The 25053-nt window shown below is 42.4% G+C and overlaps 1 protein-coding gene and 1 long non-coding RNA gene across 7 annotated transcripts in view; both read right to left on the reverse strand.

Moving 5' to 3' along the window:
* LOC147250894 (glutamate receptor 3) overlaps positions 1-10222 on the reverse strand; it is a 92427-nt gene extending 82205 nt beyond the window's left edge. For 2 of the 4 annotated variants that reach the window (XR_015118855.1, XM_086221358.1), the window contains exons 1-2: positions 9977-10222; positions 9383-9541 (exon numbers count right to left, since the gene is read on the reverse strand). Coding sequence is in view for 3 of the 4 variants with exons in the window: in XM_086221358.1 (XP_086077484.1) it covers positions 9383-9541; positions 9977-10055 (238 nt within the window). In the remaining variant the exon portion in view is untranslated. The remainder of the gene's footprint in view (positions 1-9382; positions 9542-9976) is intronic. The other 2 variants (XM_086221357.1, XM_086221356.1) reach the window with 2 other exon arrangements.
* Positions 10223-14867: 4645 nt separating this feature from the next.
* The window catches only part of LOC147250895 (uncharacterized), a 46140-nt gene continuing 35954 nt past the window's right edge, over positions 14868-25053 (reverse strand). Inside the window, exons 3-8 of one of the 3 annotated variants that reach the window (XR_015118864.1) lie at positions 24541-24657; positions 18841-18969; positions 17442-17623; positions 16363-16560; positions 15718-16014; positions 14868-15255 (exon numbers count right to left, since the gene is read on the reverse strand). This is a non-coding gene — a long non-coding RNA (uncharacterized LOC147250895). The remainder of the gene's footprint in view (positions 15256-15717; positions 16015-16362; positions 16561-17441; positions 17624-18840; positions 18970-24540; positions 24658-25053) is intronic. The other 2 variants (XR_015118865.1, XR_015118866.1) reach the window with 2 other exon arrangements.

Consider the following 25053-nt stretch of genomic DNA (forward strand, 5'->3'; position numbering starts at 1 on the left):
GCACGCCACGCTGTGCAAAAAAAAAAAATTAAATAAATAAATAAATAAATAATATAAAATAAGGCCTTGCCATTGACACAAAGACAGGAGGGAAAATAAAATTAAGGGAAGGTAACGAAGGTGGGAAGGGTATAACCAATAGTTGCTGATAGAACACTTCAATATTTCATCATATAGTCATGCATGGACACACAAACACGGACAGCGGGCTGAGAGCAACCGCCCACAGGTTTTACGTAGCCATGTGTGAAATGGCAAGAGCCACATAACAGCGCGCTCAGAATTAACCATTGAAGGGAGAAACAGAGGAGGGTCATGGTCGAGCGGGCACATCATGTTCACTTAATTCTCACTCATGGGGATAGTGAGCGTCGAGGAGCGGGTGTAGAGGGTAAAAAAGAAAAAAAAATCATGTTAAATCATATATTGTCGCCACATCGCTTTTAAATGCGTTTCTCTTAAATGCCCTTAATAGCAGTGGAGCTGCTGTTGCAGTTTTTTTTGTTTTTTTGTTTTTTTTAATAATTCCAACCATTTGATCGTTTCTGTACATCCCACCTGCAGATTTCATTAAACTCCTGCAAATCAGCGAACATCAGAAATATATTAGCGACTAATTTGAGCGTTGTTCCTCAGGCTTGCTGGAAGATATTTCTGTTTCAGTGTCATCAGCACTCCCTTCCCACACATCAACAGACCCTCTCTGATAATGTCGGGGTCTTCCATTGTCAGCTGCAATCACTGTTGCAGTAATTATCTATAAATTCTGTCTCCAGAGGTGTTGGTCTACATTATCTCTTTGATTACATAAGATGTGTTTAATATTAACCACGGAGGATATTCATGGCACTGCGTGTCTTATTTGCATCTCTGTATCACTGCGAGGAATATGCTAATCCATTTTTCTTGCTCGTCTCCTTTAGCCTGTATGCTAGACTGCCCGTACACTAGTTTCACAAGGTTATGATGCTTCACTGGCCCGGCGACTGTGAACTGTCACAAGCAATCAGTTATGATGGAGCCCTTGTTTCTGCACAGACATGCAGCCTTGTCAGAGCCTCCGCTAGCGACTGTCTCTTTTGAAACAAGCCAGAAACGTGCGGATCAAGGTGATAGAACGCTTCAATATTTCATCGGAGCTGGAAGCTGGGAGCGCTGTGATCCAATATTTACTAGGTGGGAGAGCACATTGTGACACTCCCTGTTGATGTTTTGTATTCATCACAACACTGCCTGATGTCCTCTTCATTCTTGACTGACTTTAGCCCGGGAATCATCCTCCACCACACACAGAGAACAATAAACAAGTCAAGTGGAAAGAAAAAGATAAGACATTAATTATTTCTTTAATTTTTCTTAAATGTCGTCTTCACCTAACTCTCCGACCTTCGTTAGAACAACAGCACCTCTGATTCAAGTTTTCAGAGTTTTTTTTTTAATTTTTTTATTTTGAAACCAGTGAGCCAACTTCAGCTGATGCAGATGTTCTATTCCAGCTCAAGTACTGATTCAGTTATTATGGGTACTGTAGCGGAGTCTAGTGAATGGCAATCGCTGCAACAACAGTAGGAACATAGCCGTAATGGGCTTTGTTGGAGAGATTAAAAAAGAGATACAAAGACAGATAGAGAGAGAGAGAGAGAGAGAGAGAGAGAGAGAGAGAGAGAGAGAGCGCATCAAATAAAAAATGCTGACATCAGAGATGGTTACAAGTATAAAAAGCCCTTCCTCCCTAGTTCTTAAACTGCTCCACCTATGCTTTTTTCACACACATAAGGGTTCATAACATCTTGAAATGAAAAATAATCTCTGCTACAAACAATGCACCGCACTCTCCTTGAGCGCTTTCTCTCATTGAGAAAACAAAATGGAAAGCAGCCACATGCAGCCGAGCTGCTGCCAGACAAATCCCTGATGCACCTGAGATGAATAGTTCTGAATAGCAACCCCCCGCCCTACCCACCCCCACTTGTTTCTTTAATTTAAAAATGCACCACATGTACAGGCTTTTTCTTATCGTAAACATTTGGAGCTTACAAAGAGCACAGCGGCGAACGTGTTTAATGCTCTGCAAAGATTCGGTGCGTCTCCGCTTATGTGGTCCCTCGTAGTGTTTCTCGCTGCTTTTTTTCCCCTTTTTTTTGTTTGCTCGGCCGGGTGCTCTTCTTCATTACAACGCAGCGCTGATATCATCTTCAATAAGGGAACACAGACTTACGCTGTCATTGTTGACTTATAGTTCATAAAGCAGCCCATTATTTGAGCGGCGGTGAGCACATGTGTGCAGCATAGATGGGCTGTCATGTTGCATCACAAAAAAAGGGGCTTGATCTACGCTTTACATTCATGGGTTTGCCATAAAGCTCATATATGGGTCAGTGTTCCTCGCATTATTCTTAAACCTACACATGCTTGGGTAATGGTAGCATTACGGTTTTTATTATTTAGCAGTGGAATAAATTACTTTTATAGTGGTGGATTTTTTTTATTGTCGTCAAATCAAAGTGTCAGAGCTTTATGAGGAATGCCATATGTCCACTTCTTGGATTGCCTCAATGTGCTATCCTCTCTTCTTTTGTGTTGTTGTCGTGAAATAATTGCAAGCTGTGGGGTGATGATATCTTCAGGGTGCTGTGACACTCCATCTATAATCATTTTACCTTAATCCCTCTTCTCTCTCCTGCTTTATCACATTTGCCCCACAAAACTGAGCACATAGATAAAGGAAATCAATAGGAAATTCAAAAACTGCCGACAAACACCCCCCCCCCCCACACACACACACACACAAAGGACACAAATGATGGATAAGTGTCACAGAGCAGAGAGATCTTTTCTAAAAAGAAAGAAGCAGCAATATCTTTCCAAGTCAAAATAGTATATGCTTTTTTTAATCCGAAATGGCCAAACGCCCAGTGTTTGTGGAGGATTGGAGGGTTGGAGGCAAACACAGCTGTGGGGGAAGAAAGCTGTTGTCTTATCAAACAACATCTGCCAGAGTCATCGACTCCAAGACAAATACAAGTCCGACAGCAACACGTCTCCTTAGGTTGAGTTTAAGAGGATCTTTTGATATTCTGATTAAAAATTCATTGTGTTGAATCTGCCCGTGAGTGTGTTCTATGTTTTCCATTCTGAATCTCATTACAGCGGCTCAGCCCTCTGCCTGACTTTAAAATAAATAAACAAATAAATAAATAAATACAACGGAGGGCATCGCATGGCCAGAAAATTAGGTCAAAATAATGTTCCCTTTAGAGATTTGTGCCGTGCAAGTTTCCCAGCCATTAGGTGTTTTTTGTTTTTTTGCTGAAAAGGCTTTAACTGCATATGGCTATAACAGAGTACCAGCGACTGTAAAAAGTCCAGCGAGACTAGAGAGGATATCTTATTAAAGAAAAAAAAAATTGGAACATGTAACTTGAAAACTCAGTCAGGGCAAAGGTGAGCAGTAGGGCTCCAGCTTGTTCCTGGTGCAGGTAACTTTGCTAGTTTCTCATGCGGCTTCCTCAATATTTAGCTATCGCACCTGTTCCTTAACTCATCTGAGCCTTTGTTGTGTTTAAGCATGGTAAGCAGGTAGAGCAGGGTAATGTAATTAATTAAATTTCCAAAAGGCAATGCCTGTTTGGAGCTTGCAGGGGAGTTATTTAATTGTGTTTTGTTCTAATATTCGTTGTTTGCTGTGGTTGCTGTCAGTCACTGTAAACTTTTCCGTGCGTGCAGTAATGTCCCTGCATGAAGCACATTTCATTTCATTTCAACCGGCAGACCTAAAAAACTGTAATTATAAACAAAACAAGACAAAGAAAACCTTCCGGGCGGCGGGGCGGGGGGAGGGGTGTAACAAGAGTAACAAGTTATAATATTTGTTTGCACTTTTGCATGAGGGCCAAATGCATGGAAACTGATCATTGTTTGGTGCACCAAAGAAATCAGATCTAACACGCCCCCACCGCAGAAGCAGCGTGGTTACAGGCTCGGGGTCCTCCTGAGTAGAAGCATCAAACACACCTAAAAAGCTTTAGGTGCGCGTTCGGCCATTTAAGACGACTGCTAATAAAAGCTAGAATAACGTTTGAGCTTTCACGTCCACCATGATTAATCTGGAGACCAATGACAACCCCGTTTGCACCTCCTGCTGTACTTCACGCCCAGATTATTGATTGTTGACTCATTTTAATGGACTGGACACGCCCCAAAGGCACTCACCGTGCGCGCCTTAGACCATTCACTTTAGATCCCTTAAATTAGAGCGCATGGTCTCATTGGGATGTCAATCTCCCTTGGTCCTCTTCACTTCACAGAGACCTTGCATTTCCCACAGCACTTAACCTCAGCATAGGCTGATACTGTCCCAGTCACTTGAGTGACGCCTGCATCGAGTCACCTCAGCAGCCCTAGGGACTGCCTGGTCCGCTGGCCTCTAAATCAGGCCGTAGGCTTACTGGACAGATGTTCGTCTTTCTCACAGGAATGTTACTTCTCAGTTGTGCTTCAGGAACATGCTGTTTCATTTTCTTTGTTACATGTTCTATCCTACCATTGCTGAAAAGCGAGGTATTTATAAGCGGCATGCCCTAAAATTGTATTGCTCTTTGCACACGGAGGCACCGGGTGAGCAGGTGATCCTTTTAGCGTGACCTTTATTTTAGATGAACCATGTCATGGCAGTGTTGGTTCCACGGAGATTCACTAGGTAATAAATGGGAAGAGGGAGCTGGGCTGTGTGTGCATGTGCATACGCTCACTGTGTGTATGTCTGTCTGTCTGCTGATGAGTGTGCAGCAACTCTGTGCATATGTGTGCACACAGATATGCATATGCACATGCCTGAGTGTCCATAAACAAACCTCCATCTGTGCCTCCAACACAGCTGAACTGTTATGGCATGTCCCGGTAGAACCCCCATAGCCTGGAGACGTCTCTCTCTCTTTCTCTCTCTCTCTCTCTTGCTGACACATACTCATGCATAAATATCCTCTTTTAAGATGAACAGCCTCTAACACATTATTTAATCAAGTTCTTTAGTCTCCATGCTTTCTGGAGTCAGCTCTATCCTCCCTCGTCTTCCCAGCCTCCCCTGCCATGTTTCTCTGGTCACACCTTTCAAGCTGAGTTACCGCTTGAAGAGACAAGTGTGGCGCTACTACAATCACACAAGGAGCTTCTCTTGACCATAGCCTGTCTCTGTCAGGCACTGCACTACAAAAACATATCTCCCTGTCAGTTCACTTACAATCCCTTCACACACCAACAGCAACAACCCCAAAAGCTGTGCGCAACAATACATGCGAAGATTTGGTAAGGGCGCGTTCATCTGCGCTCCACAACATATGCCATTTGCCACAAGTGCTCTGTCATTGTGTGGGCCGCCAGTGCAAAGAGACTGTTGGTATTTCTGGGCAACAAGTGCACAGCTCACACTCTTTAAGTGGGTGTAAAGGTCAGTGGAGTAGATGCTTCGAAGAATGTGTTGTGTCTAGACAAACATTGGGCGGGTGTGTCATGTTACTGGGTGTCCATGATAGTCATGCAGGAACTGCTGCAGCAGGACTTTTCCTCATGACTGTTTAATTCAATGACATTATCTCACACACACACTCTCAGATCCTACTGCACTAAAATGACATTCCTCATCATGACACTGCTACAACACAATATCCACATACACTGTGAAGAATTGTTCTTTTAAGTAATTGTACAGTGTTCATACTGTTAAAATGACTCTACAGTCTACTGTATTAGGTCCTGAGAAGTTAGAAACCTGTACTAAGTCTGACTTGCTGGGTTTGAAGACATGTCTGGGTTTGCGGTGAAAGATACAGTACGTTCTTGTTCCGAGTCTAAATAAGTCTCTCTATAGTTAATTTAGGCCATGCTTATTAGCAGGGCTGCAACCAACAAATATTTCACGATAATTTTAAGAAAATTTAGAAAATCCTTAACACAACTATGTTTAAATTGCTTCCTTTGCCCCATAAAACAGTCCAAAAGCCGTCAGAAATAATTTACTGTTTAGAAAACCAGTTGACGGTCAGTTTCGTTTCCTGTGACATTCGCATGATTGTGATGTTGAATGATATTTCAGTTTACCCTCTCATGTTTGTCTCTGTTGTGTAGCTAGTTTTTTTCCGCAACTAATGTAATGCTAGCACTTCGGCTAGCTAAACCCTGTTGCAGTCAAAAGTGTAACTCAGAAATCAGTGGAAATGTTGACCTCTTGACCTTCATTTGACTCTGATTCGATTTTGCCACTTCCTCGTGGTCTGACAGCAGAATTAGGGCAAATTTCTAGGGCGACTGTGTTTGCTGTCGGCAGATGAACCCTCTTTCCTCCACACGGGAACGTTGCTCACTAGAACCCTGCATCATGAGCTCCTAGCATCACTTCAGTCAACTGCTAATTCCCTTAGAATTGCATTAAACTTCTCTTGGATTTTTTCACAAAGAGACATTGCAGCTCACAGTCCATCTGTGTGTGTCTCACATCCTCTTTCTCGCATTTAGAGATGACAAATGCAATCAACAAATGCGAGTCTCGTTTCCTCCTCCTGGAGCGAGGCAGCATCACATACGGGAGCTGATTGCGATGGGTGAAGGTGGCAAAATAACGCTGCCACCACTACTACAACAAGAACCTACTGGATTCAATAAAGACCTGTGAGGCCCCTGGCTTTGAGGACCCCGACCATTAATAACGGAGAGGGGGGATTAGATTCAAAAGCCCAGAAATGCAACATTTGCCTTTAACTGAAATCAAGGTGAGTAATCTAATAAACAGCGTGGCAAGAGGAGGCAGAGGGAGACTGTGGGTTTTTTGCCTCAGGTAAAGGAAGTAGAAGGAGAAAGGTGAACCACGGAGAGGAGGATGGCTGTGTCATTAAGTTCGCAAGTCGCGGCCATCAGTAACATTAATGCTGTCTGCTCTGCTTTCTTCAAACTGGTCCCCATTGCTTTGAACTCCTTCTGTCTTCTCTGGGAGCGTACCTGACTCCTCGATTCCACAGCTATTATGGAACCTGCACCAGTAATTACACATTTTGCCATTTCTGATGTCACTTCAAAGCAACAACAGACTTAGCACCAAAGCACACACCATGCTGTTGTAGTACAAAGCCAAGCCTTAAGGATAACTGAAGCCACACATTTGTTTGCTGCCGGTCACTAATTCAATTAATAGCAAAAGGCTTTAAAACCGACTTGAAAGAAAATCATCCTGACACTCCGCCTTCATTACACTTAAGGATTTCCATATTTTGTTTCTGAAAAGCAAAGTCATTTGCTGCAAGTTTAAATTCACTTATCATACTTTCCTTACAGTAAACGTAAGTAAATGAGAGTAAAAAAAAGGGAGAATTCGCACTAAAGCTGAGTAACATCAGCTTCAAAAACAAGAAGAGTCCCCACACATTAAAATTATAAAGATGTCGCCGTTTCAGTGCCTCTGCAGACAGAACGTCACAGAATCAATCAAGCAATGAGGCTCATCTCAAAATAGCTTTACTCCCCGAACCCACATAAATGCCACTTTTGTCAAATCTTGGTCTAGATTGCCCGCTCATAAAATAGATGTATGCTATTGCTGATAAAGGTCTGAGTCATCAACATGCAGCTATTGATGACAAAGGAAATTTAAACATCCACTAAATAATTGTGACAGCTTGCACCACAAACAACCAACGCTGACAAATCTGAAACTGCTGCGGCACACGAGGTCTTCACTCACGGGAGGAAAAGCCTGGAAGGCCTGGAAGTCAGCACATAAGTGATATTTAATAAGCGTCATGTCTCTTCCGTTGACTACATTGGTGGAGACAATCGGAGGCGCTTGTGGACTGTTGTGAGCTCAGCATGAGCTGTCTTGCAGGTTGTGAGCTCAGCTTGTCTCCGATCAGAGATTACAAAACAGTATTGTGGATTATTTTTAAAATAAAGATGAGGGCTTGTAAATAAACGTCATATGACATCTGACTTCCTATTTTTGCATCAGATAAATATCCAGCTGTTTCTTTTGCGTCAGTAAAAAAGTTTCGGAACTTTAACATGGCCCTGAGATGGTGTTCTTGATGGAAAACCTAAGTCGTGGCAGCAGAAAGTAAGAAAGAAGAAACGGGGCCACGGCTCCCTCAGGAGCCCCTTCCTCTCACCAAAGCTCTGTCTGCCCCTGAATTTAATTAGATTCTGGTATCAAGCCTTTTCCTCCTATGCTTCCCTTCCTCTTCAACATGCGTGAAATTGCATGGCACTATCTATTATTTATTCACTCTCGTTTGCTTATTGTTTCTTGCGGATGCCTTCGTTAGGATACTCGCTGCCTTGCTGCCTGCGATATGACGCTCTGCTTCATCTCCCTCACTGCTCAGACCCACCTCCTCTGCAGATCTGAGCCCAACTCGTTTGCTGGCGTTGGTTGGGGCGCTATGGATTTTTTTCTCTCTCCCCTTTCACCCAATGACAGCACGGTGAGGTGCTATGAGGGCTGGGTGCTAATGAGCTGACGCTGCAATGCTGGGTGGTGGTGGTGGTGGTGGTGGTGGGGGGGGGGGGGGCACGCTCAGTAACACAAGGGGAGTCAGAGGATGGAGCAGGTGGAGACGCTCTGGCACATTGAGAGTGAGTGGTGCCATTATGACCGTGAAAAACAGGGGTTAGCATGATTGAACCAGAGCCGTCAGAAGGAGCCGCGTGTCTCCAAAGTCAGCCAACATTCACCCTTTAAAATGAAATGTCGCTCTCAACTCAACTCTATTTCTTGCCCATTTGTAGACTCTGTTTCCGGCAATTGCAAGGAACTGCAGCCAAACAGGGGTGCAGCAGAAAAAGAGCTTATTTGTTGGATCAGCCACAAATCAAAGTGTCTCAGCGCACCAGCGGAACGATACGATGACCATTAAAAACATAACAGGACCCACACGGATGCTTGTACTTCATATCCCACACCGTTCTGAAACACTTTGTAGCTGAAAAAAAAAAATCCAGCTTTTACATCACGTCGTTCCATATGAACACCTCCAGGAGCTGCACACACAGCCTCAGAGTCACTGGCTTTATTTTTCCTTTTCAAGGCCAGTATGTATGCATCACGTTGCCAAGGGAACTTATTTACCAAGGACAAATTTGTGTTTTTGTCAGATGTGACCTCAGTAAAACCCATCTGACCTGTGTTTTCTTATCTCTGTCTTTATAATTGTATGCAGGTGTGATAAATAATATTGGATTTTAACAAAAGAGACCCCCCCCCCCCCAAAAAAAAAGCTGAATGTTTGTGAACATCCCCAGGATTGAGCCTCTGTCAGATCAGTGTGAGAGTGACATGAATAATTCCGTTTGGGCAGAAATGGTGCGGATGTGGACATGACGGAAATAGACGCAGACTTACACGCATGGGTGACTGAGAAGCTGTTGGACGACTCGAGGTTGTCCACGTTGTAGTTGAGGTGGAAAGGCTTCTCAGTGGTGTTTTGGTTGGTGTTGTAGAGTTGGACAGCGAACCTGAACGCGCTGTGCTCCTGCACCGTGGAACGCATGAACAGTCCCCCTGGAGAGATGGACACCAGGATCAGTTTTTTTTTTGGGACCACAGTTCACCATTAATCAACAAGAGCTCTGGGTGATACACAAGAACAAGGCTGGCTGGTTGTTACTTGAGAGAATAAACATCAGTGACCGGTGCGCCTGTCTGTAACTCTTCGGATCGAGCGGGAGAACTAACCGTCTTCTTTATTGAACACTTTCCTTCAATCCAGGCTGCGATTTCAGCGCTACATTAAGGGCATCACCACCAGCTGCACCCTACGTCAAGATAGTTTACCAGAATCATCCGCTATAAGCTGGCAGCATGTATAAAACATCAAGTTGGTCTATAATGTTGCGCAGAGCTCCGCGCTCTGTACACGTCTCCCCTCACCGGTACAGCTGATCTCGCACATAACAGCTAAACCACTAAATTTGCTGATGATTTGAAAACACTTACCGATATTAATCTGATTAGGAAATCCTGCGGAGGATCGGTCAGAGAGCCACAGCAGAAACAAAACCAAGCGTTGTGCCATTTTCTCCAACCTATCCGTTCAACTCCTTGAAAGGCTGCGTGTGATCAGATTCATATGTTCGGGGTGGAAGCCGCTCACGGTGCAAATCCAGTGGACGGATGATGGTCGCTCACAGTGCGCCAATAAGGTTCATTGAGGTGCAGCCCAGCTGCAGAGCATTTTTTGCAACTGAGAGAGCGAGAGAGAGAGAGAGAGAGAGGTGGGAGTGGGGGGGGGGGGGGGGGGGCGCTGATCTGAACTCCGATTGGAGCCGCCGCGGCGGGCCAGCGTGGATCAAACTTGATCTGACGTTAAATTAAAAAGCCTCCACTGGCCACATTAGGACAAGTCAGAATAAGCGCTGCTCCTGTCAATATGAGCCAAGTGCTGAAGGAATCAATGGAAACACCGCAATCTCAGGTGGCCAATGACTCGGTCTGGAGCTGGACGCTCCAGCTGCTGCAGCACTCCAGGGCTCGCCTCAAAAGTTCACCTGAAGCTTTTTTTCCACTATGCAGTCTTACAAATCTCATTAGCCAGTGTGGTAGGAAAACAACAACACAATTTTAAGATCAAAATACCAATTAAAAGAAAAGTTATCCTCTATATTTTAGTTTAAACCAGCAAACATGTTTCCTGACAAGCATGTATGTCCATCTGCATCAGTGAGGACACATATTGGTAGAATTCATTCACTTGCCTCTTACCCTAGAACACTAAGGAGTAAACGCACCCCCCCTCCCCAACCTGAAACTAAATTCTAACCTTAAAACTAAATTAAATCTTAACCCCCAAACTGACTGTTGAAGGTAACTGAAGGTGATGGCTGCTCAAAATGTCCTCACCTTCCCAAAATGTCCTCGCAAAGATTGTTTTAAATCTCAAATCTGCCCTCACAAAGGTGGCAGCGTAGGTACACGTACACACACACACACACACACACACACACACACACACACACACACTGCATCAGTTGTCTTACCAATCCTTAACTAATGACTTGAAAATAAACCTTTTACCAACTGAGGACACAGATTTTGAACCCTAGTCCATATGCTGTTCCGAGTTTACTGATCTTCAGTCTTGTTTGTGTCCCTGAAGGTGGCTTAAGTCACAACACACACACACACACACACACACACACACACACACACACACACACACACACACACACACACACACCTAGTAGAAACTGGTGCCAGAACTGTCTATGGTCCTGAATCATGAACAGCCTAATAAACAGTGTTTCTTCTATCTTCCCCCCAAAAACCGCCCCGTTATACAATCTAAAAACACATTTATCTCTCTTTTATGTTTGCTGATAATAAACTGACACCTCTCTTTAAAAATCTGCATCTCTTTTTATTTACTTCCTGCCTCTAATGAAACAGCATTCCTGTGATTCTGCTGGAGCGAGAACAATTAAGGGATTACTGGCCCATTTATCACCCTCAGCAATGTGCTTTGAAAATTGAGTTTTAATTGCATTGCAAATAGCTGGAGCTTCAGCTATTGATACTGCAACGCAAAGAGTTTCCTTCAACGCAGGACAGACCGTGCACGTCCTTGTTCAGCACAAAACAGTAACACCGATCTTAAAGCCTTGAATTGAAAGACGTAAGTAAGTTTCATGACGATTCGATCTTAAATTTCCCATCATAACACGCTTGGAGTTGCTGTTCATCGTTTGTATCAATCAGCAGCTGATGTGGCGACCCAGTCCAAACACGGTCAAAGTTGACGCCTATTCCCACAGCTCCCTGGCTCCCAGGGGATGAATCTTGGATGACATCACATTGATTCTCCGGTCTCCGTAGATTCCGCGTCACGGTCGTAGGACTTCTGCTCTGTGACCTCAATGGCTGAAGTCATAATGACCAAAATGTCAAACCGCGACCCGCTGTTTCACACATACCTGCATTTGACATGTTGATACATTATAAACAGGTCATGTGGAGCAGGAAGTAAGAGGCCACCTGTGATTTTGCTCAAATCTTGTGCTAAACAATTAAATGAAAGAAATTGTTCAACATCGACAATAAAAGCAAATTAATTGGTCATTCACAGTTCATGCTGCCTCTCTGTGTGATCTGGCTAATGATGCAACATTCAAACATAAAGAAAACCAGGAGGAGGGGCTGAGTAGTTAAGATAAGCCATAACTGATGTTAAAATTGCATTAATAGCAATTAAAACATTCCGGCCATGCTGCATTATCCCCTCAGCAAAAGCTCCGCAAAATTCAATTTAATCGCGAGTGTAAAATATTCCCTGATATGATCTCTGTGAAAACAAATAATTATATATGCCTTTTGTATTTGAAAACACTCACAGGAGTGTTAGTCTAGCAGGCGGAATGAAAAGAGTGAAAAATAGATGAAAAGATGTTGCTTTTTATCTCATGATGATGATGATTCACAGGCTATAGCTCTAAGCAGTGCAAGCCTCACCAGGAAGAATAATTCATTTGTTCTCCGCCTGCTTCTCCTAATACATGATGAAATCTCCATCTTTATCTTAGAGGATACGTGAACAAATGGGTGATAAATTAGAACATTTATTTAAAAGTGACTGTGTCTGTCTTCCCCGGAATCTACAGGCCGGGGGTGTAATTAGTTTTACGTTTCATGCTCTCTTGATCAGAATATTTGGTCATCTTGACATGACAAGCTTGTGATTTATTGTGATCACAAAATAATCTAGTGTGAAATGTGTGTAATCTTAATTGGCAGGTGTTACTACATTCATTTTTGCTGCAGATTGGCCTGTATCGTGTGTTTAGACCACAGCCTGGATTTTTATTTTCTTTAGATGGTCAGTTTGTGTTTGAGAAGTTCACTTATTTCATAATGATAAACCTAAACATATTTTTATAAGAACCCTTTGATTTTATCTCAGCGGAATGAAAAAAAAACCTAAAACCTCACATCCTCACTTGGACCTCTATCATGCTCCTATTCAACATTAATCTGAATCCATGTCACAAAAAATTCATGACTCAAGTGATTTCAACCAATAATATCGCTAACACTCACAATCTTTGAGTTGGAACAGCAGAGCTAACTTTCAGTTAGCTAGCTGGCTAGCTTGGAGCAGCAGCTTGCGATATCATGCAGGCTGTTTTCCAACGATTCATAGCTCTTCAAAATGTAATGCACCGTAACTGTTTATAACCTAACCAAACTGTAATTCTGAGCCAAGAGTGAGACAGAACAAGACACTGCAGTGATGACTCAACATCATGCATGCTGCTGCCAGCTAGGTACTGCAGCTCTAGCTAACGAATAAATGTTAACTTTCCTTGCTAAAACCTGAAGATTGTGATTGTACGGTATGGGCTGAAAACATTTGGTGATACTTCAATGGTAACTTTAAGTTTTACTTCTCAAATACTCACAAATAGTTGTTTTGAGCTTCTTTTTACAAACTGCAGCTTTTCTATGTTTCTTCAAAAAGAGCAGGTCACAAATATCTTGAAGCTGACCCATGGTCAGTAACTGCGAACAACAGCAAAACTTTCCCAAATTTTCCATTTACAAACTCTCAAGCACACTGGCCTAGATGAATTATAATGGAATATTTCTTGAGAGTTTGTAAATGAACATTTATGGGCAGGTATGCTTTTTTATTTTTTATTTTGTTTTTGCGTTGCTGTTGTTAGTCACCATTAGATTCAAGTTAAATACACATTGCTGGCTCTGTCTGCGTTCTGGGGTCAAGAGTAAGTGATGGAAGAGGAGAAAACAGGTCTCAAGACACTTATTTGTGAGTTGTTAAAGGCAAAATACACCTTTAGGGGGAAGTATGGCTTCGTTGATGCATTGAGTTTATGCTGCACTGTCTCCCAATTCCTGTATAGCTTCATCAGAATGAGCCAAGAGAGGACAAAACTCAATTCTGTGTAACTAAAATTAAATACTGTAACTGCCACTTTAACAGCAGGATAAAACACCAGCATAACAGATAGCACTGATATATAAACAATAAAATCTCCACAGCTGCAGCCGCAATATGTTACTGTGTTGTCACTGACACAATGAACAGGATGTAGCCCAACACAGACAGCAGCTCCACTGGTTTTATCTATTTTACCACTATATTTTACTGTTAGAGCTTCCACTTTATTTGCAAATCAGTTGTCAGGCTCATTCACTTCCACAGACACTGTTCCGTTTCCCTCAAAAATATGATGATAACGGTCCCACTGACCAGAATTTAAGCCCCAGATTATGAGCTAGTTGTTTTTCAGTGAACGGTTTGTGCAACTGCATGGAGCATACGGTGGTCTCCATCTCACTGTCAGTCTCCACGACTCACCAACTTTTCATTGTTCAACCAATTTCCCGGCAACATGATGTCATCCCATCTGTGTGGCCTGTTTCCCTCAGAAATATGCTGTAATATGGAGGCTAAATAAACACGTAAAAGCAGTTATGTCAGTCCTAAGGGCATTGCTGTTTCTCGACTAATTGAGACATATTTTAGACATTTTCAGCCATTTTTTTGTCAAGAAATGCGAAGATTTTCGGAACCCTATGATTTCAAGTAAAGGCAAAGGCAAATTTATTTGTATAGCAGCATTCATACACAGGGCAATTCATAGTGCTTTGCAGAGGAAAAGAGAGAATTGAAAGTAATGTCTCCTTCCTACCAGGAAAGGTTCTGCTGTTAATGTGGATATTTAAAAAAAGCAGATGATGAGGAGAAATGTAAGTGTGAAAAAAATACTATAGAAATACCGCATGAAATAAACACACAATTGAGTAAATCATCTGCCACAGATTAGAAACCACTGATGTGTTTTTGTTTTGTTTGTTTTTTTTGTATTCTATCACTTGAACATAAATTTGGCATGATTTTGCAGAGGAAATATACTCACCCACCACTGCAGCAGCGCAGGTTTAATCCCTGGCTGTAGCACTTCCAGATCCATAAAACCCATTTGGCTGCGTTCCTCGTCGCAGCACTGGTGACTCCCACTGGTTGGTCGAAGCATCTGTGTGGATAGGGAGGTGAGGCCTGTAGGAGATCCTTTGAACCTCTGCGTGAACTACACCCTCCCGGTGGAGCCGCCCCACTGTCTGATGGGGAAGGAACAGCTGATAACTTCATTCGTGTTGGAAGAAGCAGATGAAAGACTCCAACTGACAAACGGTTGGAGTTTGAGCGGCAGGGTCTGAAGGATTGGCCTTCACAACTGGGATCAATAAATAAATAGCGTCTGATTTAAAAAAAAAAAAAAAAAAAGCGTCAGAAAAAGTTCTCGTTATCGCCTTAAAATAATATCACACGAAGTTAAACCTTAAAAATGGACAGAGAACTTCTCATCCCCTGATTATGACAAGAAAGTAGTTAATCAAATATGAAATAATTTAATTCAATTCATAAATTAATCCAACAGGATTTTTTTTTTAATTATTTGTGGATCCAGCAACTGTTTTGGAGAGGTTTTCAAATCTGCTGCAGATTTCTGGATCGCTCAAATCCAATAGGTTGCGATGCATTTAGGTCATACGGTCTGTTTTCTATCAACAATGACGACCCCAGTCTAATTCTATGCCAAACGAATGAAAGTGGAAATTGATTTTAATGACGAAAGTTTGTGTCTGTAACATCTCGGATCAGGACTCGTCTTTTTGTTTCACTTTGTTCGATTTACCCTTTCAAACGCTCCTTTTCTTACCATTTAGCGCACTTGCTCACACGAATCCTTCCCTCCTGTAGACTAAATTCAGTAATCATAGAAATGGGTTCCTGTGGTGAAAGACACGTAATGAGCGGGGGTGAGTTATTACTGTAGAAAGGATGCAGTTAAACAAGCATTATGCAGCTTAAACTCAGTGATATTTAGAGTGCTATTCTAAGAGTCCATCAGTCTTGGCCAGATGTTGGAGGCTGATAAGAGACTCGACTCTCAAGGAGCTCTTCTTTATTCTGTCGGTGCCTCTTTCCATGAAAGGGACAGTAGGAAGGCAATGGCCTGCGGAGATAGAGAAGCACTTGCCATTGTGGTAGTCTTACAAAGATGTAAAGAAACAACAAATCTAGTTGAATAAAACATTCTGCTCAAACACAGTACAGTGTGGAAATCACATTTGGTTAACAAAGTGGAAAAAAAAAAATCTTCAGTGGGATAAAACGTGCTGCATGTCAAGTAGCAGAAGGCTTTGATGGGAAAACGTTCAGGAGGAATGGTTGTGAACTCCCCATGAGGAAAATGAAAAACACGTCATGTGGCATAAGATAAATGACACAGTTGAAGGAATGAGAGAAAAAGTGCCCACCCCAATTCGACTATTTGAATACCATTGCGAGTTGCGTCACAAACCCATGGTGTGCTCCGGCCTGACTTCGGCAGCGGCTGTGTTATCAGCTGCACAGGCTGACACACTTCACTCTCTCGCCCTGGGCTTTCCACAGTCAGAATCATGCGACCACAGCAGTCAGTGCAGCGTGGCAGGATGACATCTTCACCACATGAGGCTGGAGCTACATGGAGCAGGATATCTGCTCGCAGAAGGGTACCCTAACACAGATATATCTTTTTTATTATTATTATTTTGCACAAATACACAGCAAATAAATAGCAGGGCTTTTCTGGTTTATCATGACTGGGCGGTCAGCGGGTTCTGTGTGGTTTAGTGCTGAGATGATCAGTTGATTACAGAATTAGTGGCTCAATACGACCGTTATCAGCAGTAATCTGATAATTCCTTAATCGCTGAAGTGACTTAACAAAAACAAAAATGTCCAAAAATGTAGTGGTGCTGTTTATTATCCAGTTATCCTCCATCCATCGTCATCCACTTACCCTGTTTAGGGTCCCGGTGCTATTTGTTATCATGCTATAATAAATGTATTTGAAATGGATTAGTGGGTGGGACAAAAGAGGCAATATAAGATAAGGAAGTCTGAGTAACTGCAATTGCTTTTATATTTACTGTTTGTCACTGTATTGGTGAAATATGGAATACATTTTTGAAATAATCAATTGAGAAATCAACGATTAATCTCCGTTTCAGCCAAAAAATGTGCTCGCTATTGTGGATCAGTAGCAATTTTCTGTAAACTTTTTTTAAGGCACGCACTCCAATCAACCTCCTGCCGTGTGCTCCTCTATGCTACCGTCACAAAATGTCAGTTCTCATAAGATGTTAAAGTTTGCAACAAAGAATAAGAAAAATCAAGTGCCTGGTATATAAAGACACGACTGTTGTTAACGGTTTTATTTTTTTAAACCTCATAAGTGTCTCATACTAATCAAAAAAAACAGACAGGATCAGTTCAGGCACGAGTGGCTTCTGACTGATGTGGATTCATGGGCACGGTTGGTGTTCACCCAGTACCGGCACAACCAGAGGCTCGGCTAGCAATGCTAATGTTGACGCTAGCTCTGTCAGATAGTACCTGCAGTCTCATCAACCACTGAGAGTTTCTGCCGCTCCCATGGGTGAAGGCCAGGTTTTGGATCCAGAAGGAACTGGGTATATTATCCCCAGAGGGTCCACCTGCAGCCCTGGTCTGCCTCTGGTTAGCTAGGACTTTCTTCTGACAGTGGTTAAGGGATGTGGGCTGATCCAGGAGCAGGTCTGCACATGTTGGGATAAACAAAAAAACAGCCTGAAAAAGAAAGCCTGTTCAAAAAAATTGGAGGGTTCCTCTTAGCTCTTGTTGCACCCCTCCACCAAGTTTCATGAAGACTGGCCTTTTCATGTTTTGCATAATCCTACAGACAAAAAGCACAACCAGCGACGCAGGTGAAAACCTCCTTGGCAGAGGTAATAAGACTCGATATTGGCAGACGCCCAGTATTAGAGCACTCGGATGGTGATCGGGGTCAGAAAAACTTGTAGGGCAGCGTTACATTTCTGTACACCACAGAGGTTTGTCAGGGAGGACTGGAGGCGGCTGTATAAAGTGCAGCACTCACGCCGCATACAATGAGGTTTGCTCGTAATTTTGCACCACTAAAAGATTTCATGGGAAGAGAACAGATACAGTCCAATGTTAAAAGGAGACGAGGTAAATGTGCACCTTTTTCTGTCTTGAAACCAAAAAGCACATTTCTTAAATACTGCAATGATGAACAATACAGTGGTATCGGCATGTCCTCAGAACTGGCAGGTATTGATCCTTTTTTAATATGACACAATGGGTATTGGTTGATGAGAAAACTTGGCAGATGAAGTTGCTTTATTACAGATAGATTGGTAAGTATCGGCTATCAGCCAAATCAGGCGTAAAATACAGTATCAGCATATCAATCCAATACTGTGTATCTCTTTATTATAGTTTTGCATTTTGCACTCGACGGAGAGAAAGGTTGTAATTCATAAAACTTTTTCAAAATTGTCTGTTCATGTGATTTACATGCTTTTAGGGTTAAAATACACTTTTTTTCCAGTTAAATAGCTTCAATAGCTTGTAATTAAATCTGCTCAGTGTTTCAAGTTTTTTTTTTTTGCAAAGAAATGTTAAATCATGGATTTGATAATTCAATATTTATTTGATGTCATGGCTGGTCGCCTGACTATTTCTCAAATTCCTACTAAGTAAATACTGTCCAGCAAAAGCTTTAGCTAGAAGAACCTGCCCACGTCACTACCATTGTCTGAATTTCAGATAGCTTCATTTCTTCAGCCTAATATCCTCTGCAAGGTAAAGACGTTCAGAAAAACAGCCCATTATGGCTCTGACTCATTTAGGTTTCAGCGATCGGTCATTTCAGACCTCTAAAACACAGGAAAAAAGGTTGAATGGTGGCAAGAAAGAAGAAATGGAATGTGGCCAAGAAATTGCTCAATACATTCCCCCAGCAGCAGCAGCAGCAGTGAGAGCAGGAGCAGGAGCAGGAGCAGCGGCGGTGGCGGCGGCGGTGACGGCAGTAACAGTGGTCTGTTCTCTTCCCTTCCCCCATGGCCTTGTTGCCAGATCCCTGTAATAGGAGATGGGTGTTGCTCACTGCCTGCGTGCTTAATTGGGAGGAAAACAAACTGGTTGCTACAGATAATGGAAAAGGTGAGATGAAATACCATTAATGGCAAGTGATCCTTTTAAATAATCGCCGGTGTTCACTGTGCCACATCACCAACACTGTTGCCATGATTGATGTTGCACCTATTATGGGTGTTAAGATAAAGCTGCTAATGCAACAAGAGATCAATCTAACATATTATAATATATACCGGTAACAAGTTGGGGTGACTTATCTACATATTTAAGGCAGACATGATTAGCAAATGTACTGTACATGTTCCGGTGATCGCCACAGACATATGAAGTACTGAAAATATAAACATTTGTCTTCCAGGGAAATGTAGAACATGATATTAGCCTAATGGTGTTTCCGTATTCTTTGATTTCCAGCAGGAAGCAACATTCAAGGTCACTGGAGCAACATACTAAGCCAAGAGCACGTGATAAATGATAAACATACCACCTTAATAATGCACTCCACATCCCAGCAGTCATAATGAAACATTCAGTAGCTGGGAAGATGAATATTGCATGTCATTAATGGATCAAAGATTCAGGAGGTCAGGAGCTTTTAGTTCTGCTGTCTGTCTGTCGTGCACTGTGTGTCTGTGAGGGAAGCTCCTGCTGTTTGTTAGTCCCTCACAGGCTGAAATGCTTCACTTCTCCCATTGTTAGTCAGCTCTACTGTACCTACAATTAAATTTCAAAAGTCAGAGGAGCTTAACTAATTACTGGCAGCAAATGCCCCCCTCCTTCCCTGTCGCTCTCCTTCCAATGCAAATAGCACAGTAATGTGCTGTAGGAGCGCAAGAAGCCATAGCGCTGGCTTGGTGAATCTGGCACTGTCAATCAATATAAAATTGGATTTGCAACATAATGTTATGTCAGCTCTTTCTGTGCATTCATTTGACAGATAAAATTGTAATCAAGCTAATGCAGTGCTCTCAACAGAATAGTTTAGCAGTGCAAGTTGAAATAAAGCCACTTCCCCCTCTTTGCTCGACTGAGTCTGGGTCTCGACTGCTTCTCATGAATGATACTGACGTGTTCTTGACAAGGCCGAGCCCCCGGCAGCATGTCTACACGAGGATGAGAGCGACGCTCGTTTCAAATCCTTCTCGAAACATCACCTTGGAATATGAAATTTAATGTAAATTCTCTCCATTTTGATACATATTTGCATATTCACATGTATGGTGCTGTCAGTTACAGTGGCGGGTGGCAGTGGGGAGCTCAGAGAGGACTCAGTGTTTGTTCAGTTCAACAGGAAACTACTGCTATAATTATATTAGGACATCTCCAAGGCCACCAGCCCTCTACAAACACTACCTGCAGAATACCAGGCTTTTAAAAGCATCTCTGCATGCTTGTGTGAGCTGCAGTCATCTCAGGGGACTCTGATAGCGTGAAAGGAAAAAAAGCATATAAAAATAAATTCCATATTGCACATCAGTTTCTGTATTTGTGAACAGCTAGCAAATGTTATGCACCGACAATCCTGAATTGTCTTTATTTTTATATCATTGAACGACCCCTATGATCTCACCATTGACAGGTAAATCTCCCTGCATCTCATTGTATATGGAGTCTTAAGCTAGCCAAGCCGCCATTTCCAGTTAGCGCTCCGCTAACTGGAATGACAGTAAATAATTTAATCATATGGTGCTTCTAAACTTTCTGAATGTTATCAGACCAAACAGATTCAATTCTGATCACAATAGAAAAGTACAGTCATTCCGTGGAGGCTGTATGATGCTCAAAAAGGAACATATCCTCCGTTTTACAGTAGACGGGTAGACAGCGTGCACATTGACGCGTGTCCACAAGTGTGTGTAGCAGCTGTCATGGCCCCAATATAGAGGCATATGTTACCAACAAAAGTGTTGAGATTTCACTTCAAAAGCACCAACACCATTTTCTCTGAGAAATAAACTCAATGTCTGTCATTTTTTGAGCTACATAAGCCATTAGATGTCATTTTCTCTTCTCCCCCACCAGCTTGCTGCTAATTAGCTTAGCTGCAATGATCTCCAGTGGAGTGGAACTATATCAAAAGTCATCAAATAGACTTTCCTCCCAAATTCATTTTGTCTGTATTAACAGAACTTGAGTTGGGTTGAAAATTTGTGATGAAAAAAAAAGATGACGGAAATTATGAGATACTGTTAATTGATCAGATCCATAATTGGAACTGCTTGTTCTGCCTCAGCCTTGTTGTGTTCCCTCAGTAGCTGAAGCCTGAAGCTCCTTTTCTATTTGTGTTCCAATAGATGAGAGTCTTTGTTTGTGTGGAAGGAATCCTCCTCATCTTCCCCTACAAAGTTGACCATGATTATAAGCAGGAGTTGCTCTACTAGCTGACAACAAACATTTCGTCTTTTTTTTGGACTGAAGTTACAATGGGGCTTTTGAGGCACTACATCGAATCACTACGCCCACTCAATAAAGTAGTTCCAGTTACGGATCAGACTAAACTAATATCCTCTGGGGTTGTAATTTTACTTTGAAAAAAAAAAAAACTGTAGAAAATTACATTGTTAATTTTATTGATGCAGACGAAGATTGTTTGGACTAAAGTGCATCTACCGCCTCGCTGTTAAGTGACAGCAAAGCTGAGCTAAGCAGCTAAACTACAGTAACGAGCACTCAGCTGTCCAGTGGGGGACTGGAATGCACACAGAGAGGAGAGAACAGTATCTGTCTGCTTGTCCGGCTCTGAAATAATAGACAACCAAAAAAAAAAAACTGGTGTGCTCCTATACATATAGATAAAGCAAAAAGAATAACAGTGGAGGTGCTGCACTAAACAAATGTGCCACAAATAAGTGAGCTGAAACACATGGTGGAGGGTTTTAGACACTAATGTGAACAGCATAACGGGTGCCTCACTGCATACATTGTCTGAATTATATATCAAGTCTGGCTGCACATGCACAGGAGTGCATTATTTACTGATGCCAGCAGAGGAAATGCAGATGCTCCACTCTATGTCTTGAACCTCCACCTGACAGCTGGGGTGGGGGGTTTAGTCGATAAGCACCTAAGTCACTTCATGCGCTCATCGTCCTGAGGTTTTAAAGTACTGCTTGTTGTTTAAACGATAACTACAGAGGCATCGTATCAGAAGTGCGTGCACTGGTTTGAGTTTTTTTGTTTTCTGTGTAGCTGAACTTATTTTTTGCAACATGAAAAAATCACTGAAAGAAATTCCCAAGATGACCACGCTAAAACTAGATTTTGTGTGTGTGTGTGTGTGTGTGCGTGCGCGCCAGCATCTGTTTTATTTTTAACATCCTCTTCTTGTGACATTTCCATGACATGCTGCAGTTTATGACAGTTCTCACATCACTTTTCCTGAACATCACATTCCTCTTAGAGTCATTAAATTTTCACATATTTCCTCATTTCTTTTAGAGGTGAAGTGCACTGGATGTGTCATCCATATGATCCAATTCACTGTGACAGAAGCCTTTATTGCTGGGTCACGTTTAGTCTACATGTACGTATGTCCTTGCAAAATAACCCTTATTCATTTCCATTTGTTTTGCCGGTGCTGGTGTGTTGGCAACACTGGCAATAAAACAGCTCATTTATTTGACATGAAAGCTGATGATTGCTAAAGACAGCTCGAGTGGCGACAACAAAGGCAGAGGAAATCCAGAGAAGATAGAGTTGGATTGATCTGCCTCAGAGCAAACAAATGGCCCTGTCACTGCAGGAAATAGTTATACTTTATCCTCCATTGCCCATCTAGTAAACCCAGATTTTTCTTTAATGTCATGTAGAAAGAAAGTTAAGTAGAAACCTTAAATGACGCATTTTCTAACTTCTTAAAAAAGCTAAAAAAGCTTGACTGCTAATTTGTCTGTACAGTCAACAGACAGCTTCGTCCAGCTCCTTTTGGGGGTTCTGCTTCTAAGAGAACGTACAATATCTGAACAATACAAGATTGCCCCGGGCTGAAAGATTCATCACTGTCGCCGCCTCATTTTTGCCACACTTCTATAGGTCATCATGAGCCCCCTAAAAGAGAATTTTCTGAGAATATGGCACACTTATTTTAATACCTCTGCACCTGACATTTCAAAAGGTTAAGCTCTCGGGAAAGGGCAAGCTAATTAAATAAAAATCTCTAAGAGAAAAGAGAAAATCAGCTAATCACTGTTGAAGCCTATCTCACAAATATTAGATTGTCATTTAGGAGCACTGTAGTTCAAGTTTATGAGATTGAAGATACTCTGGAAAAAAAAAAACACAATACCATCTTGAGAAAACCAAACTTCTAAGCGTGTTCTGCGCGTACATCTGTATGTGAGTAAGCAAAGTTAGCAAGCAGCTAGCTCGAGAATGGAAGACTGGATGAGTGCTGATGAGGCGGATGGACAACGAGAAGGAGCAGATCTCCTACGACCACTCCTCTATGCAGACATCCACCCAAACCTTGCTATTCCAGCTCTCTTAATCCTGTGGGCTGCACCTAAGGGTTCACTTACACTCTCTGCAATATAGGATGGCCTTTAGCATGGTGTACCTTAATGAGAAAAGGCAAAAGGAGGGGGAGTAGACAGGTTCTGGGTCAAATGTCTTCTGCTAAATATAAGACAAACTCTGATTTCCAGAACAAGGTTTTATTGCATGTATCATACATAGACCTCACCTGGATCGTTCCCTTTCAATAAAAGACGACATTGACATGATCAGGATCAGTGCAGAGGTGATCATTTTCAATGCAGTTCAGGTGATTTCAGGTTTGACACTGCAGGTTGTGTTATAAGAGTGTATCCTATCAGACGTGATGGAGCGGCTGGACAAGACCGGAGCACTAAAACAGAGAGACACTCGCTCGCTCAGCGACTCTCCTAATGGCCCTCAGATAGACATACAGTGGTGGGTGGCATGAAGGACAACTGGGTTACAAGGTTTATTCTACCAGCACTACTCTACTATTACCATGGATGCCATGTAAATAAATATTATCTGCTTTGCTATGATATTCCCATCAAACAAGCAGCAAAGAGGAGGTGGCACGGCTCAGAGGTAGAGCGGTTGCCAAGCAAACGAAGAGTTGCTGGTTTGATCCTCACTTCCCCCGGTGACTATGTCCAAGTATCCTTGAGCAAGATACTGAACCCCTAATTGCTCCTGATGGCCCTGCAATGGACTGGTTACCCGTCCAGGGTGAACCCCGCCTCTCACCCAATGTCAGCTGGGATAGGCTCCAGCCCCCTCCACCCCCTCCCCCCCGACCCTTAATGGCTATCAAAAAACAATGGCTGGATGGCCAAGAAGCAAAGGTGTTTATTTCGACTGTAAACACATTCATCATGGAAATTGCTTTTTTTTTTATTATTATTTTTTGACCTTAGGCTTTGTGTGAGAATTTGAAGCACGTTTATGGGACCACAAACATGACAGTGGGTTAGTTTGAGCATTCCAGAACAAAAACAGCAACAAACAGCTGAACTACAGTTCATAAATGTAATAGAAGAGCAAGTAGGTGTTCAACCAAGTGACAGTATTCATTTGTTACCTTGCAGGTCGCTGTTGATTTACTGTTTGCACCAAAAGGAGTTGCGGTTGAACTGCGGTTGTGGTTTCTTGGGTATATTGTGCTTACTCCATGGAAAGAGTGTTACTGGTGCTGATCCTGCATCCAAAAAAAATATTATTCTGAATGAAGGCATTGACTGGAATTTTAAAAAATAAGAATTCAATGGGGTTTTTTTTTCCGGTGACCCTGATGTGCCTCATCATGGTCGTCTTAAAAATGTATTAAGAATTCAAAAGTCAATTAATAACAATTACGCAAATTCATCACTAACTAGAAATTACTGCATGAACTATACGATCATAGTCCTTGTATATTACTGCCCTTTGTTTGCTCGGCTGGTTTTACTGTCTCCACGTCCAGGAATAAACAGTCACTGAGAGGCTTCATCTGCCTCGCTCCTGTACAGTATGAAGACGTTATATAATCTGCCCATGCAGTGGCCCTGAGCCCCATCCTGGCTGCTCTGCAACTTCAGAGTGGGCACCTGCTTAC

The sequence above is a fragment of the Aulostomus chinensis genome, chromosome 13 (assembly GCF_037954235.1).
Source record: "Aulostomus chinensis isolate RoL2024-O1b breed Wild chromosome 13, RoL_Achi_v1.0, whole genome shotgun sequence".
Lineage (NCBI taxonomy): Eukaryota > Metazoa > Chordata > Actinopteri > Syngnathiformes > Aulostomidae > Aulostomus > Aulostomus chinensis.